The 16,503-nt window shown below is 49.6% G+C and overlaps 2 protein-coding genes across 17 annotated transcripts in view; both read right to left on the bottom strand.

The window, feature by feature from the left end:
- Positions 1-7,947, bottom strand: part of SEMA7A (semaphorin 7A (JohnMiltonHagen blood group)) — a 30,260-nt gene extending 22,313 nt beyond the window's left edge. For 2 of the 11 annotated variants that reach the window (XM_085233674.1, XM_085233675.1), the window contains exons 1-5: positions 7,805-7,947; positions 7,056-7,116; positions 4,866-4,952; positions 2,747-2,848; positions 1,086-1,167 (exon numbers count right to left, since the gene is read on the bottom strand). In XM_085233674.1, the coding sequence (XP_085089800.1) occupies positions 1,086-1,167; positions 2,747-2,848; positions 4,866-4,952; positions 7,056-7,116; positions 7,805-7,878 (406 nt within the window). In that variant the 5' untranslated portion in view covers positions 7,879-7,947. The other 9 variants (XM_003209329.4, XM_085233678.1, XM_085233676.1 and 6 more) reach the window with 8 other exon arrangements.
- On the bottom strand, positions 7,884-15,979 carry UBL7 (ubiquitin like 7). 6 transcript variants are annotated; one of them, XR_014885801.1, is made up of 11 exons: positions 15,455-15,948; positions 15,141-15,260; positions 14,424-14,506; positions 14,219-14,303; positions 13,722-13,779; positions 13,099-13,232; positions 12,615-12,664; positions 11,966-12,133; positions 11,713-11,835; positions 11,061-11,313; positions 7,884-8,026 (listed from the first exon to the last, which is right to left on the bottom strand). XR_014885801.1 is itself a non-coding variant. In XM_010717198.4 (11 exons), exons 2-11 carry the CDS (start codon positions 15,636-15,638, stop codon positions 11,176-11,178), a joined length of 1,143 nt encoding a protein of 380 aa, XP_010715500.1. In that variant the 5' UTR covers positions 15,639-15,674; positions 15,857-15,979; the 3' UTR covers positions 10,751-11,175. The 6 variants fall into 6 exon arrangements, 3 of the variants coding, with proteins under 3 accessions (XP_010715500.1, XP_010715501.1, XP_003209376.2); XR_014885802.1 differs by lacking the exon at positions 7,884-8,026 and adding an exon at positions 9,670-10,699; XR_014885803.1 differs by lacking the exon at positions 7,884-8,026 and adding an exon at positions 9,670-10,609.
- Positions 15,980-16,503: the final 524 nt, after the last annotated feature.

The following is a 16,503-nucleotide window of genomic DNA, read 5'->3' as shown; positions in this document are numbered from 1 at the left end:
GCAGCCCGTACTCACCTCGGGGGCTGACGACGATCCTGGGGTTCACCTTGGAGCGCCCTGCTGCCCACACCCCCAGCTGGCAGGCACCCAGGGCCACCAGGAGGGCGAGCAGGGACCCGCTGCCCATTGCCAGTGCTGCAGAGAGCCCAAATCCCCAGCCTGTGCGGCTGGCAGCCGCATTGCTTGCCTTATAAACACAGCCAATGAGAAGTGAAGGCGGGGTCTCTCAACTGATACACCCACACGCCTTAGGTTTTTTTTTCTTCCCCCTTCTCCTCCTTCCTCCATTCCAACTTCTCCAAACGAAAGGTAGGCATCTGATGGCTTCGTTCATCTCCATAGAAAAAGCTGCAGCTGGCCCAAGGCTCGCAGTGAACCTACTGAAGGATGAAGGAGGAATGCTTTGCCTGATGAAAATCAAAATGAAAACGCACCTGCTTGTACAAAAACACAAGCAGACCAAGGAGGACAAAGACTTCTCAGCAGCACTTCTTGCTCTCGGGCTGCACGGAGCCGAGGAAGCTGCGCTCTGCCAACCACAGCAAGAGCAGCGCACTGCAGAGCTCTGCCATTGGGAAGATGCAGCCAGGCTGCAGCAAATGCTATGCGCCAGCCCCACAGGGAGATCACAGCAAAGGGCCACTTCTAATCATATACAAAGTGACCCTTGTCACTGCAAGTCTGGTGCTCTTCCCGACACAGATTCCTGAAGTATGACAGCTCAAGGTTGCCTAGTCTTACTCACCAGACCAGTCTGACTGTCATTTGCAATCATATGGGTAAGAATGCAATTTGAGAGCTAGCTTGTAACATCCACTCAGAACTACGGTGCACCCATTTCCCTTCCCTGAGACGCACACACATCCCACGGAAGGCAGGGATGCTAAACAAACCCACCCGCAGGGCTGTGGCACGACGCTCACAAAGTCACTTTGCTTCCCCTGCTCTCCAGCAGGGGAGGCCAGGAAGGGCTGGAGCCTTTGTGAAGCGCTGTGAGGTTTGTTAATGAGAAGAGCAGGGAATCACACGCAAGGAAAAGCGAGGTCGGACGTGAGCAGAATAGAAGAGCCCCGTGGGGAGCTCACAAGGACGAGAGAGGCAGCTGCGCTCTTCAAAGTCAGCACTGAAGCCCCAGGGAGGTGAACAGCAGCACTGCGAGGGGGCATTCTGGAGGAAGCAAAAAAAAAAAATTAATGAGTGGACTGCTTGTGAATGTTAAGGAGCTGCAGGAATTCCCCACCAACCCCAGCCATGGAGTTTCATCTCTGTCTTTCACCAAATACGTGCTTGGGTAATGACTGGGTGACACACAGATCATCTCTGCTTTCTCCGTTTCGGACACGGGGATTCCTGCTCTTTTTGCATCACTGCTCACTTCAGTGCAGCCACTGCTTCCCCACAGAGGTGATTATTTCTCTACCTGCCCCAGTGACCTCAGTAACCCTGTAATCATTTGCCTTCGAGCAGCATAGGCCCATTAAAGCCCTTTCACACAGCCAGGAGTGAAAAAGAAACATCAGGGAATCATTCATCAGCCAGCAACCAAAGCCATGCTACCCATGTTAACTCCTTAATAAGCAGAAATGCAGCATTGTGCACCTGCCCCAAATTTAGGCTACCCTATTAATGTTGCATATGTTATTATCTGCTTTGTCTTTTACAATCCCACACAGTTGGTGGGCTGGGAAACTGGTGTTGAGCTCCCACTCTTAACAAAGTTACCCAGTGGTTCTGATCAGAGATCAACAGGGACAGCTTCTGCCTTATTAAAACTGTAATTCCTTGTTTTTCGCATCTTCCCTGCTCCTAACACAGCTTACTCTGCATTGTTAGAGTATCTTTATTTCCACCTACCGCTAAAGACAATGCTTTTGTATGTAACATTCAGCTTTAAACTCCCTCTGGAGCCTGGAAGTGTTCAGTTCAGGGTCCCACTTCCAGCCCGCTGGTCAGGCTGCCCTGTGAACATGATCATGTTGTGGTCCTGGATTCAGACTGATGCTACAGCACCCATGCTATGCAGGAGACTCAGCAGACAGTTTGCAGAGCATTACTTTCTCAAGTACCCCTGTACTTCTTCCACCAGAGTTTCCTGTCTGGAGATGGAAGAAGGCTGATAAATCCCAAATAAAAGGGCCCTGGGGGTAGGACTCCACCAGTTCCAAATGCTTAGCTGACAGTGCCAGCAGTCAGCACTGCCATGCACCTGGGCTCCAGGAGATCACCACACCACTAAATAAAGAGCTGCTGAGAGGCCTCTGCAGGTCAGCTCACCAAAGGAGCCCACATGAAACAAGAAAAGTGGTGGCACACAAGCATGCTGCATGCTTAAGGTTCAACAAGGAGCAGCCAAGCTTGAAGATGTACAAGAAGGATTGCAAAGCTGACTGTAAGGCTGTTCCAGCCCTGCATCAGTTTGCAAGGAGTGCTGAGCATGGAGCCGTGCCCTGAATACAGCCACAACTGCTGTGTGTTAAACATGCGTGCACACATCCCAAAGCAGACAAGTATCTCCGCACGCTTGTTTACGTGGGACACTCTCTAAAACCAGCTCAGCCACACGCTGCCTCCAGAAAGCATAAACAAGAGATCAGATTCCAGGCACACGCTCCTTCCCCTCAGCTCCCTCCTATTCTGCCAAATCACAGCACTCAGATCCTAAATAGATCAGAAGGGAGCTTCCCTGAAGAACCCTGTGAAAATCAGAAAGCAGATTTTCCTCAGCAGGATCAATTTTATTCAGTACCTGAGATAGGATGCCTGGGCCGCAAGCATCCAAGCAATCTGTTATGAAACCTCCCGGTTTTTGTTGGCATCTCATCAGGCCCATTAGAGGAGAGGAGGTATGCTGGAACACAACGCACAAGAACTCAGTAATAGTCTTCAGCATGACCCCACAAACAGACTGTAGGTGGAGTGGGTTAGGATGCAGACATATCTTCCAAAAAAATCTCGCAATCATGAGAAACCAGTGTAAGCATTACTTGAACACTCTTATGCTTGTGAAAGATATCTAAGATGTTCTCTCTGCTGCATCACCTCTTCTAGAAACCTAACAGCTGCATCTCTATCTCTGGCAGTTATCAGCTGTGGCACCTTCAGAAAAGTACAAAGAAGGACCTTTTTGAACGCAGCACAAAGGGCTGAGGATACTCACCAGGACTGCCAGTGCACGTGCATTTCCACAACCCCTCCCTGGATGAGAGGGTGTGTGTTTTGGCACAGAGACTCTGTTGCAAAACATGACGGCCCATGACATTGGGACACAATGTAAATTACCACTGTGAAACCTTGGAAGGCCAGAGCTGCTCCTTCTTACCTTCTGCATTTTTCCTTTGGGAGCAGGTACTCATAAGCATGGAATTCGAGATGACAGAAACAGGGAGCAGTGCTGATCTACATATCTTTCAGTTCTCAGACCAACTGAGGTTAAAAGGAAGCAATTAATCGCTTAACAGTAAGCTGCCACCCTCCAATTTCAATACATTCTCCCTCCCCACCCTCACATTCATTGCGCTGTGGTGGTCACCAGTGGGGCAACCTGCTAAAGCTGCAGCCCTGACACAGCTGCCATCGCTTCACCCTCTCAGGCACACTGCTTTCACACAAGCCCACCTCCATCAGCTCTTTAAGCTGGCCCAGATCAGGGGGCTGATCAGTTGGTAAACCCCCTGCTCTCAGTTAAAGAAGATCTCACATGCCAAATGCCACCCCTCAGGACTTTGAAATCAGCCAGAGAAGCAATCGTGTTCCCCAGCACATCTTTAATATACCTACTTCCTTTTCTTGCCAAAGGAAGCTTCCAGCACAGCAGTGTCCCTTTGCTGGGATGTGCCTTCCCTTTTGCAGCACAGGTTTCCTTGCTGAGGAGATCCCAGTGGCTCACCGAGGCAGAACACCCCATGCCAAATGCTTCATGATGCTGTTTGCTGATGCCAGCAGCTTGCAGAGGTCCTGCCTCAGCTAATCCCTAAGCAGAGCTGGGTCTGAAAGGCAGACGCCTGTCAGGCAGCTGTGCTACAACTGAATGCTAGCCACATCAACAAGCAGTGCTGCTGATAAGCAGCACAGAAAGTAGTCGCTGACAGGGCAGAAAAGGAAGCAGGATGAGATAGGCATCTCACACACAGATTACCAAGACTGTGCATACCCCTCAGACATGGATTTCAGCAATTAATAAAGCCATCAAGAATTATTCAGTTGGAAGGCATCTTCAAAGATGAAATCCAACAGCCTAACTTTTGGTCTAACCAAAAGTTAAAATATATTATTGAGGGCATCACCCAAACACCTCTTGAACACTGACAGGAACAGGGCGTCAGCCACCTCCCTAGGATGCCTGTTCCAGTGTTTCATAGCCCACATGGTAAAGAAATCTCTCTTCATGCCCAGTCTGAACCTCCCCCAGTGCAGCTCTGTGCCATTCTCACACACACGGTGACCTTACCACTTATATCCCCTTCTGAGGAATACGTAGAGGCAAAGAGGTCACCTCTCAGCCTCTTTTTCTCCAAACCAGGCAATCTAGGTGCCCTCAGGCCCTACCCACATCCTTCTACCAGCTGTACTGCCCCCCTCCGGATGCTTTCAAGTGCCTTCACATCCTCTTTACACTGTGAAGCACAGAACTGTACCCAACATTCAAGGTGAGGTCACACCAAACACTGAATATAGGAGAGTCACCTCTTTTGACACAACGCACATCCTTTCCCATTTGGAAGGAAATGCAAACAAGAACAAACAAGTTGCTTTGCTGAGGTTGCTCTGCTTCCACCATAAAAGCAGCAGATTGAAATATTAATGGCACACAATGCATCAGCTCTGTCTTCTTAGAAGGGCCTCAATAGCCGCACTGCTTGGCTTACCTGGAACTCTTGGTGTTTCTGTTCCTGAACACCGTGCTCTGCTTCCCAGCACAGCCTGGATTTCTGCTCAGTGGTGCCATGCATCTCCTGCAGGAACGGCTGTGTTTCAGCAGTTGGCAAGCAATTCCCAATCCTGCTCTGAAAGGGTCACTCAACACCCATACACAAGCTTACCAGAGAGCTCTATCAGCCCTGTTAAACCCACATCATCTTCTACTTATGCACAATTTAAGGTTCCTGCCCCGCAATCTGCTCTCTCAGCCCCTGCCATTATATGCATTGGCTTTTAAGCCTACATTTTTCTTTTATACATGGGGAGTCAGTGTAAATTCACCTGGCCTTCAAGAAATCACTTCAAACTACAGCTGGAAAAACACCAACAGTGTTGACTAGGAATGCAGGAAATGCGGAGGCTGCTCAGAAAAGTACACTGCTTCAAAGATATTAAGTTGACCTTCTGGTGTTCAAGTACTTCTAAACACTGATTTCTGCCTTGCCAGAAATGGAAAGATCTCTTAAGATGTTCTATTGCCTGATCCTCCTTCCTATGTTGGCCCAGGGCTGTCTAGCAGAGGCCAAGTGACGCAGAAGGTAAGTGTCAGCTCTAAATTCAGAGCCTGTCTGGTGGCACGAAGGCTGTTTCCCCAGACATAGGAAATCTGCCATCCCTTCCAGCAGGAGAGTGGGAGCAGCTTGGGATCCCACCACATGCTTGACCTGTCTGACTTGCCAAAAGCGACCTGTCAAAATCTGTCAAAGGGAAGAGTGCCTCCGTCTTCCTGCTTCCCATCTGCCCCACCTCATAGAGAATATTATCACCTGCATCCTGGTTATTGCATCCCCACCAAGTTTCCACCCAGCTCATTTGGGAAAGCAACTGCAGGAAGTTGTAAGCAGCACCAAGTCACAGACATCTGGGAGGAAGGAAGGGAAGAGTAAGAAAATGAGGTGGAGGAAGAATAAACGGACATGAATTGCCCGGCCAGACACCAGCTGACAGGATCCACAGGGTGAATGAGTTATGCATTACTGCATATCTTTTGGGAAGCAATTCTGAAACATCACAGGGAGCTGCACCTCAGCAAGGAGTACACCAGAGCAGGATGGCCAGCACTCCTCCCTTCCCTGAAACTGGGCTGTGTGCAAATAACACAATTAGCACAGAGGTAAACAGTTTGGAAGCTGCTCTGTGGGATGCCAAGGTGACACGCTGAGCACTGCTGAGAGATTACAGAGCTCTGCTGTCACTAGCAACAGTTTCTGCTTTAGAGATTAAATACCCATTTTCTTCCTGGCTGCCCAGCTCTCACCTGTTGCCACTCCAGCGACCACAGCAATCTCTCAGTTTACAAAATAAAATAAGCCTGATGGGATCTGTTAACTATTTACACCCCACTTCTGGTTCTGAACCTCCCTGACCCTCAGATCAACTAGAAAATCCACTGGTGTGCATCTTTATCCACTCACTCTGCTCTACTATTACGGGCCACTGCAGAAGGACATGGGATTCTGGCACCGATCCTGCAAAGCCCATTTGATGCTTTTATCTGCCCTAGAGTGGAATCCCAACTCTCTCCAGCTTCTCCCTCAAACTCAATACCTGAGCTAATGCACCCTGCGGAACTTGGTGGATCGTGCTTTTAAATCAGCGAGGCATTTAATTAAGTAGGAGGGAAAGAGAGGTCTCAAAATGACTTCAGGAGAACCATTCCATGTGCTGGTAGCCTGGAACATCCAGAAGCCAGCTAGACAGACAGTGCTCAGAAACACTCCTCAGAAAGCCTTGGCTCATCCTAATAGGAATTTTATAATTACTATTATTACTATTATTACTATTAAGGGATTTTGATGATGTTTGGATGGAGGTTTTTTGATTTTATTTTGTAAGTTTCCAGGCTCAGTTCAAAAGGACTTGAGCCAAGAAGCTCCAAGTTCAAAACCAGTAGCTCAGTCATTTGTTTTGCCATCAAAGGATGTATCAGGGAATGTTTATCTTCTCCCCTTTGAAATTTCCATTCTGTCTGCCGTAGTTTTATTCAAACCAAGCATTCTTCTAAAGCAGGACTACAACTACTAGCAGTCATAAACTGGAAGAAAACATTAGGAAATGTGCTAAGAAAGGTTTTCACTCTTACCTCTTCACAGGCACATGGGTCAGCTGTGCCTGGTCATCTCTGCCCTGACTCTTACCTGATTCCTGGCCAGGAGGCCCAGCAGCACTAAAACTTTACTTCCTTGCTGGAAATTCTGCCTGAGAAAGAAGGATACCAAGATTTTGTTACTGACAAGGAAATCCCAAAGCTTATGGCAGCCACCACATCCTGTCTGCCCCTCCATGACACTGTTGAGCTCACCCAGTCAACACAAAGTTAACTCAAGAAAAAAAGCTACAGCCCATTATGCATTTCCTGGCTCCCCAGAGTTTACTGAGAACAAAACTGAAAACAAATAGGAAACTACCAAGCCCTGTACAAATAATGTCAGTACACAAGAGGTATGACAGATAAATTTCCTGCTGCTGTTTAAACATGCAGCTTTAGAGCCTGGTGCTCAAGGTCATTCCCTCCCTCGAAAGTTGTGCAGGAGGTGCAGCATTGGAGAAACCTGCCCTAAATAACATTCACAGCTGGGGTGTCACTGTAGCTGTGGGGGCAAAGCACACATCCCACACCAGATCTAGGTGTAGGGAGGACGATGTTCCCCCAGCTCAGTACATGTGTGCACGACAAGCAGGGTTCCTTTAGCATCAGAGCCTGTTTGGACTGGAGAGCAAGGAAGCAAGATGCCTTTGAAATATGGGAGAGGCATGTGGGAGGGTGAGTGGAATTCAGATGTGGTCATATTAAGCCAGAAAAGCTGAAGAGCTCCAAACTTTGCAGGTTTAATATCTGATTCAACAAACCACCCAAACACAATGTCCACACAGAAACACTTAATACCTTAAATGTGCATTTCTGCTCCTGGAAGGGATCTTGCTGTGTTCACTTCCCACGTGGGAAGACTCCAGCATCATTGTGAAAGCAGACGAAGGTTGGGCATCACATGGTATGGGGCATAGCAGAAGTCTGGGAGATTCTGTTCTGTCTCCATTTCACCTTCTTGCTAGAAAATTATCCTCCCACAGCAGCACTTGGATCCCCACAGGGACAGTCAGCTCAGGACTGTGTTAGGCAAAGAGAAACAAGGCAGGTGGTGGAAAAGCCATTGAGGTGGCCAAAGCAGGCTAAAAAAGGGCACATATGGTAAAGAGCTTAGATCCCAACCCCCGCATCTGTGTATGACACTCCAGCATTGATGGTCAAGCACCGGAACAAATAACAAGATTACCAAAACATGGGAGTACCAAACAGCTGCTACCATTATTGCTGAAAACTCCCACTATTACCACTTCCCCATGTCAGTTCCATTAGAAGCAAAGAGGGAACTGAGGCAGGCATTTCTTTGAAGTCAGTAGCAAAAAGTCCCTAAAAAAAGAACTTACGTCAAGACCCACGGCCTGATCTCCACCCTTCCTAATGGGTCAGCCAAATGTTTTCAAACACCTTCCATCTGCTCCTGCAGCACAGTCGGGATGATATTCAGGCCACAGATGCTTGGCGTGTGACAAAGGTTAGGTACACAAGCAGGATGCAGACGTGCTGAGCCCCAGCAAAGTGGATGCATCTCTAACCCAAGCACAGATGTGGTGATGAGAGATGATACAGGAGGAAAGGTGTCAGAGCAGTGACATTAAGGCAGGACTCCAGGGACTAGGCAGGTGAGAGATAGCACACTGCAATTTGCTCCCAAAAAACAGAATTTGTTGTGCTCCAACCACTGGCAATTTAGTGTCTGAACTAAACTTCTTTCTAAGAGATGAATGCCAGCAATCTGCACAGTTATTCCAGCTCTTTTTTGATACCTGTCTTTGAACACAGGCTCCACCAGTGGCTATTAAGAGCCAGGACAGGTTCAGACAAGAGGCTGAGCTTTCCCTGCACACCTCAGGGCTTTCATCTCGGAGCAGGGAGGCAGGAGGTGCTCACCAATTAGAGCAGCCGAGAAGGCAGCGCTCACCTGGCTGCTGTGCAGTTGGTCTCCTCCAAGAGCCTCCTGCATCAAAGTTTCCCTTCCTCCTCCTCCATCACCAGCACTGCAGGGACCAGGCAGAGCCTCTCCCCCCTTCCCCACAGCTCTAAATTTGCCTGCTTGCTGAACACGTCTATTCTAGGCAAAGAGAGGCGAGATGAGGGAAGTGAAGCGCACGCATCAATCTTGTTGAGAACAACATCAGTGCCAAGTTCTCTGCTATAGCTGCTTCAAAGAACGTGTCTGATGTGGTACTCTAAGCCAAGCAACTTAATTTGTGAAAGAAAAAGAAATTCTCTCCATGGAAAGCAACCAGCTCTCTGAGAACACAGGGAGAAGTAGAAATAGCCCATATAATGGGAAAAAAAAAAATACTTAAGACAACACATTAGCCAAAGCGATCAAATCTTTAGAGCAAGGGAAGACAAAAGAAAGACCATCTGGGGACACCGATAGCCCCAAGCTGTTCCCAGTCTGAGCTGAGACTTGACAGGGCACAGGCAAGCAAGCAGTCCCAAAGCAAGCCCTGCCAGCTCCATGCAGGTCTGGGGGAGCTTTGTGGCTCCCAGCTCCAGCATCACCACGACATCTGCGATACAGCTAATCCTCAGTTAGCCTTGGGAGGATTGAGGGCTGACAGCGGGGCTTGTCTACGGAACAGAAAAGAGAGGGGGAGTGCTCTGCATAAGCTACCCATCCCTAGCAAAGTAAGGAATGAAGGCAGCAGGCATGGGAATAAAGTAATTAGTTTCTGTATTTGTAAAATGACAGTCATCATCCAAAACTGGTAATGAAGGCAGTAACCAGGAAGGATGTATCGAGTTAGGAGAGCCAGAAGATATCTGATACTCATCAAATCTTATCCCCTGCATATGGAAAAATAAAAACAGTCCCTCTTCTCCTGGGGGTTTTAATCCTCCAGACAGGATTAAACTCTAGCAGTCAATAAGCCATCCTGGCCAGAACAATCCAGCATTTGCTGTGCGATAGCTGAGATTGTATCAGCAGACAACAGTTGTGCTTTGAAAGGAATTAGAGGGGAACACAGGTAGCCTGAAGGTAAGGGACCATTTTCTGCTCTGAGCTTCCCTAGTGTCACACGGTGGCATTTCAGGCAAACCAGCTCCCATTTTCATGCTCTGTCAGTCTTGATGGTACATTCAGAGTGACGCCAGATCTACCTCTGGCTCCAATTTGTCTCAGAGCTCCCACCAACTAATTACAGTGCGTATTTGATTGCCTTTGTAGGCAGCTCCTGAGAGCTTCAAACATGGCACCCAGAATTAGAAGACACCTTGGAAAAATATTCGCTGCAACCCAACAAACCAGCCCATCGTGTCAGAAACAATGTGCCTCTCCCATTGAGTCACTGGCAATACCCTGCAATCTTCAGCACCTGCCTCGACCCTGTCTTGGGCCTGTCATATTTCTACTGTCACCTTGTGGTGGCCATGAACTCCTGCACCTTCGTTCTTGCAGCACTGCACCAGCTTTGCCCAAGACAATGGAATACAGAAACAAGGAGACGTGATGCTTTTTGGGCCACCTTCTCAGCAAGCATCTATAGCACGATGAGTTCTTTATAGGCCTAACTAAAGGAGGAAGACTGGGCAGATCAGCTTCAGTCCCAACACAGTGGTCTTCTGGCAGCTCGTGGACACAGCCAGCATCTTGTTCTGTAAGAGGAGTGCCCTCTGCTGAAATAATAGTCCTCCAACAGGCAGACCACGTTGTCCAGGTTCCACGACGCAACAAGCATGCACTGCCTTGCAGATTTGGAATTTAAGACAGCACGGATCACTACCCAAACAACAGGCAAGTGAATACAGTCCATTTAATACAGTCAAACACAGGGAGGGAAAACAGCAAAAGGAGATAGCCTGAGGCATGCCAGGTGGGCAGGAACGAAACAGCAGGCAATAGTACAGAACAGCACCAGATCTAAGGCTGCAGAACTGTGCTACATCTTTCCAGCACACAAGAGCTGCATTATTCTCTGTGCTGAACAAAGCTCCGAGGTCTCAATAATGGTGGTCAGAATGGGGAGAAGGCTGAAGAGAGATCACAGTAGCTGGAGGAACTGTCCTCAGCTTGCTAAATGCTCTCAAACAGGCGCGCACAACCCACCTGCATGGATAGGAGCAGCCACCTCAGCTGCTCCATTCCCCACAGAACTTTGGGATTGAGTCCCAGACCGAGGAATATCAGTGCCACACATTGGTCCAGCCCCTCCTGCCCAGAGCTAGGGAGCCCCACCAGCAAAGATGAGCTCCAAGGCAGCCTGAATGTCCCCTCCAGTAGCCTGCAGAGCCCGGAGACTTAGCTCATCATCGTGTATGCCCATGTCTCGCAGTTGCTGAAGCTGTGGCTGCCACTGGCTCTACAGACAGGAAACAAAAGAAGCCAAGGGTAGGTGCAAGAGTCCAAGCAGTAAAACAAAACAAAACAAAAAAAACAGCCTTCTCCAAAGCTTACTCCACCATGCTGGTTTATCCCATCTCTCTAGCTCACAAGCACAATTCCAAATGTGCAGAAAGGTCTTGAAAGTTCTAAGTCTTGCTGGTAATACCCTAAACCCACCAGCCCATCTCTGCCACTTCCATCCAGTCCTTCTGCACACATCTATCATGCCACCTCAATAAAGCTCTTCACCAGTGACGCTTCTTCCAACTTAAAATCCTGCCACAGGTGATAGCCGGAAGAGCCACCTCTACCCTGCAGTGCTGAGTGTGATACAGAGCTTTCACAGGTTCCCAAAAGAAGAGGCCAAGACACTGACCTGCAGACTGGGCTGCCCTGAGGCCTGCAGGGCATGCTGCAAGGCCTGGCTGAAGAGGTCGTTGGTGATGGGTGTTCCTGACTGGACACTGGATGACATAGGGGAGGTCCCAGAGGAGTGACCCTAGTGAGAGAGACAAGTTGTATACAGCTCAGAAGAGCACTTGCTGCAGGAACCTGAGTCCACATAAGGCTTGCATTCAGTCAAGTGCTGGCTTTACAGGGCAGGAGGACACCCCCAGCTGGTGCTATACCTGGGTACCAGGGGTTGGTGTGTGGGAGCTGCTCTCTGGGGTGCTGGCCAGTGCCAGTGCAGTTGCCAGCTCACTCTGGGTGATCGGTCGTGGTCCAGCAGCCCCAGAGTAACCAAGGGAAGCTGGGCGGGAACCAGAAGTGCTGCTGGATGGTGTTGATCTTGTGCTCTGCGTGGATAAAACAGACCTTTGGTGTCAGTGGCCATGTCCCATTGACATCTGGCTTGGGTGCTTATTGCTAGGGATCCCTTCCCTGCAGTTCTTGAAAGTCAAACATCAAGATTTTAAAAAGAAACATCTGCCAATTAGAGGAGTGCCCTCCGTTGAAATAACAGAACATCAGTTATGCACAACTCTGGTTCTGCAGCAGTTTGAATACAAAAGGTGTTTATGCTGATGGCAAGTGCTACTGAGTTGTGCTTCTTTCTTCTGTTGTGACCCTACTTCAGCACTCAAAAGTCCTAATCTGCAGAGCACTCAAGCATACCACAATTATTAATACAGCATCTTAATGAACTCCTAATGAGCCACAGATCATGCTGCTGATGAGATTATACAGAAAACCTTTGGAGACATTAAGAGCTATAAAGTTAAAACCATTATCACAAATCCAAAATAGTTATTCCACCCAATCCAGACTGTGAATTACCTGGTGAAAGTCATCTTCATCATCAGAGAGACCTTCAAACAGAAAACCACCTGCAATAGAAAGAAGACTCAACAGATGCAGAACACACCAGATGCTGGCAGGAATTGGGCACCAGATGAGAATCCAGTGGAGACTTTGGTCACACAGCCAAGCTCAGCACTAACAAGTTCACTTGCAACAGGTCAATGGAAGACAGTTCAGGCCCATCACTTGTGCAAAACAGGGGCCACAGCAATCTGCTACCAACAGTGGTGATATGGTGATACACACACAGCTAGGAGAGGCGCCGAGGTTGAACTGCACCAGACAAGCCTCTCTCAATACAATCTGAGAAACCACAAAGCATGTTCCAAGCTCAGGTACCCAGACCTCTTTTGTTTCTCAGCCCTGCATCAGTAAAATACTGATTTATCTGTAACAGACCCTGCAGCACATCACCTCTGCAGCTCCCTCCCACATCTGCATAGCCACAGGCTAAACGTACCCGGCATGTCACGATAGGAGCCAGAAGACATGCCACGAGAGGATGTCTCTGGGGCTGGGAGCGGGGTGCTGCCTGCCACCGAGTGCAGGACAAGGACAATGGCATTCACAAGTGCAGGGTGAGCCGGTATTAGCCTGGAGAGACAGGGTGGAAGAACAAATTGTGTACACAGAGAAACTAAGGAAGGAGTGGCTTGATGCTAGTGAAGAACTTACAGCAGAAATGGCAGAGCCATCCCCACTAGCTGAGCCAACACCATCACGATACTGCCTTTAGCTATCCAACAACAAACACCTCCCCACAGAGCCAGACAAGTCAGGGATCCTTCTCAATCCCATGCTGGCCCTCCCATTGTACACATCTCCCACACGCTCTCACAAAGCAACTCCCTGCTGTGAGCTACCAGATCTGGAGGTAAGGACGATCCTGCTTCCACTGTGTCAACAGATGCTTACCAAAGCATCTGCCGCTAAGGAAGAACAGTCCTTCCCCAGATCTCTGTCTCGGTGTACCTGTACTGGCAGAAAGCAGCAGAATGCTTTTTCCCACCCAGAGGGAAGTGACCTATACAGAATTACAACAAAGGAGCTGCTTAGTCACCGTGCCAGCTTACATGAACTTACGTGTCCAACATGTTGGGGTCTGCAAACACTGAGAAGAGATCCTTGTCCTGCAGGACGCCTGGGAGAGACCAGGAAGCATGACCAGTAAGAGATGGGATACAAGACACACAGGAGCCAGTCCAACCATGGGAAAAAAAGCAAATTAGTTGTTTTTCAGGAAATGAGTCATGAAAAGACACCAGAAATACTCTATTATTGTTCTCAGAAACCTTTTGTGCCTTCTTAGACAGACTAAATCACAGCCGCACCCCCGGGATGCAGGGCTTTCCCAGCAGATCCCACAGGCTGTGCTTCAATGCAGACAGCTCTACTTTAAGGCAGGATCAAGCCTGCCACCCAGCTCAGCCCAGATGGCTGCATGAGATTGCAATCACACCCTACGTCAGGAACACTTTTTGAAAGGGTTCAGTGTTTAACTTATCTTGAAGTATTTGTTTTACTATAAAGCCATCCTTATCCGGCTTTCTCCAGACCCTCTGAGTCACACCTGGACTCACCCAAAGCAACTGGGTCACTGCTGAGGCCAGGAGTAGCAACTATGATCTGATCCAACGACTCCTTGTTCCCCAGCATTTTGAACACCTGCCAGAGAAATCAGAATCAATCAACAGTGTCACATGGCAGGGTTTCACTAAGGGTCTTTCTTTAGAAAGGGGGTCAGACAGAAGACACCAAGGTGGTGATGTACAAAGTCCCACTCACTGCATCTCTGTAAGCAGGACTGCTATGCAGGGCTGTGTGAAGGACACGGAACTCCCGTACCGCTGCCACCTTGTCCACTGGCTCTGAAGGAAGAAAAACAACAGATCAAAACATGGTTCTCCCTCTGTCAGTTTCACAAGCCATTTTACACCCTCGGTGTGTACTGCAGTAGCAGCAGTGATTCTTTAATTCTCCTGAGTTCAATTGGTCTGGGAAAGAAGGATACAGATCACAACTGGCCCAGCGCTGTTACCACAGCTTAACGAGCAACAGCCCATCAAGGGCTGCGGCCACATTCCCAGCTTCCAGGCATAGAAAAATATATATATTCGTATGTGCATAAAAGGAAATACACTGAAATAATTCTAAACTGGCCGTTTTTACTCTATAGTCAGACACGCACAAGCTCTAGCTGTACTAATGAGACACTTGGCTTCTAATTCTCTAGCAAAATTAAGATTGGTCAGAGCTGAAAGGGATATTCAGCTTGCAGATGGATTTGATAATCTTTAATGTCTTTTCCAACCTGAGCAATTCTACGATTCATTCCACACTTCTGCCATCAGCAAGATAAAAGTAATGCCTGTTGACCACCTTGAGTGGTGGAGCGCAAACATATCAGTTCCACCTCCAAATCCCATGCCATTCTCCTAGAAACGTGTCACAGAGAACAGCAGCTCCTCACACCCAAGGTAACCCGCACCAACTCCTCCCCACCTGGTTTCTGATCAGGCTCAGGCCAGGACTTGCGCAGGACATGAACAGTGGAGCCGGACTGGATGCCATAAAAATCAAGCGTCTGGTCATCCCTCAGCTTACGGCCACAGTAGATCAGATCTATGGAAAAGACAAACACATACAGCACACCCAGGAAGAGTCGGTGGTCCTTAAGAAGTGAGGACTGGAAATATCGCCCTGCCTGCATCTGGGGCGGCAGCACAGGAAAACCCCAGATTCACAAAGCTTCAGTTTGCTCCCTCCCCCAGCAGAGCCGCAGGAAGGCAGGAGCTGGCCACGACCCGTGCACCTACCGATGAGCTCGGGGTCCGGGACGGACTCCTGCAGCTTGCCGGTGATCAGCTGCTTGAGGTGGGAGATGCTGCACCCGCCCAGGGGACACTCCCCGAGCTCCGTCTCAGGTAAACGTAAGATGGATTTGGGAGCCAGCGGCTGGTCCGCCAGCTTCACCGCGATGTGCCACTCGGACACGGCCATCTCCGGTCACAGAACCGACCTCAGGCCCACGGAGGCCTGGAAAGGGAGGAAAACAACGCGCGGTGACGCAGCCCCCAGGCCGCCTTAAGAACCGCAGGCCCCGCGCTCGCACGGGGAGCCCCGAGCAGCGCACGACGACGTTCTCCAAGCTCCCAGCCGAGCGCTCAGCCCCTCACGCGCACACCTGAAGCCGCACAGAGGCGGCCGCCACGTCTCACCGCGAGCAGGAGCGGAGCGCGGCCGGCTCCCCCGGTCAGGCCTCCCCTCGCCGTCGCTCTTCCGTCATCGCGCCGGAAACGGAAGTGTGACCCCTAGCGCGGTGCGCATTGGGAAATGGAGTCTGCTCTGTGTGGGAATAAGAGGAAGCCACCGATTGGCCGGCTTGCCGATGAGGTGGCACAACAAGCCAATGGACGGCCGGCTAAGGGTTTAAAGGCGGGAGAGCGGCAGCGCGGGCTCATTCACGGGCGGTGGGAGGGCGGTGGTGGTCCGCCGGTGCTCGGAGAAGGGAGGTTGCCCAGCGAAGAACTGGAGGCTGCAAGGCTCACAGCAGCGCTGAGCTCCCAGCGAGCCTCCCCGCAGGTCAACAGCCCATGGAGACGCATCTCCTTCGATTCCCATATGAACAGCAGCAAGTGCATGAGCTTTCACCACTGCAAACAGAGGCTGCTATCCTTCCCCCAGCTCTTCCCATGGAGGCAGAGATCAGCAGGACAGCAGAAACTCGCTACAGCAAGATGGACCCCCTTCCCTAAGCTGAGCAAGCTCTGGGAATTCCTGCTGCCACATCTTGTCACTCTCTCCCAAAAAAGGAGAGGCTCCTCTCATCACAAAACCTGTGCCAGCACGCTAACTTTTCTGACAG

This window comes from Meleagris gallopavo, chromosome 12 (assembly GCF_905368555.1).
Source record: "Meleagris gallopavo chromosome 12, MGAL_WU_HG_1.1, whole genome shotgun sequence".
Classification (NCBI taxonomy): domain Eukaryota; kingdom Metazoa; phylum Chordata; class Aves; order Galliformes; family Phasianidae; genus Meleagris; species Meleagris gallopavo.
This window is presented reverse-complemented; position numbering and strand designations above follow the sequence as displayed.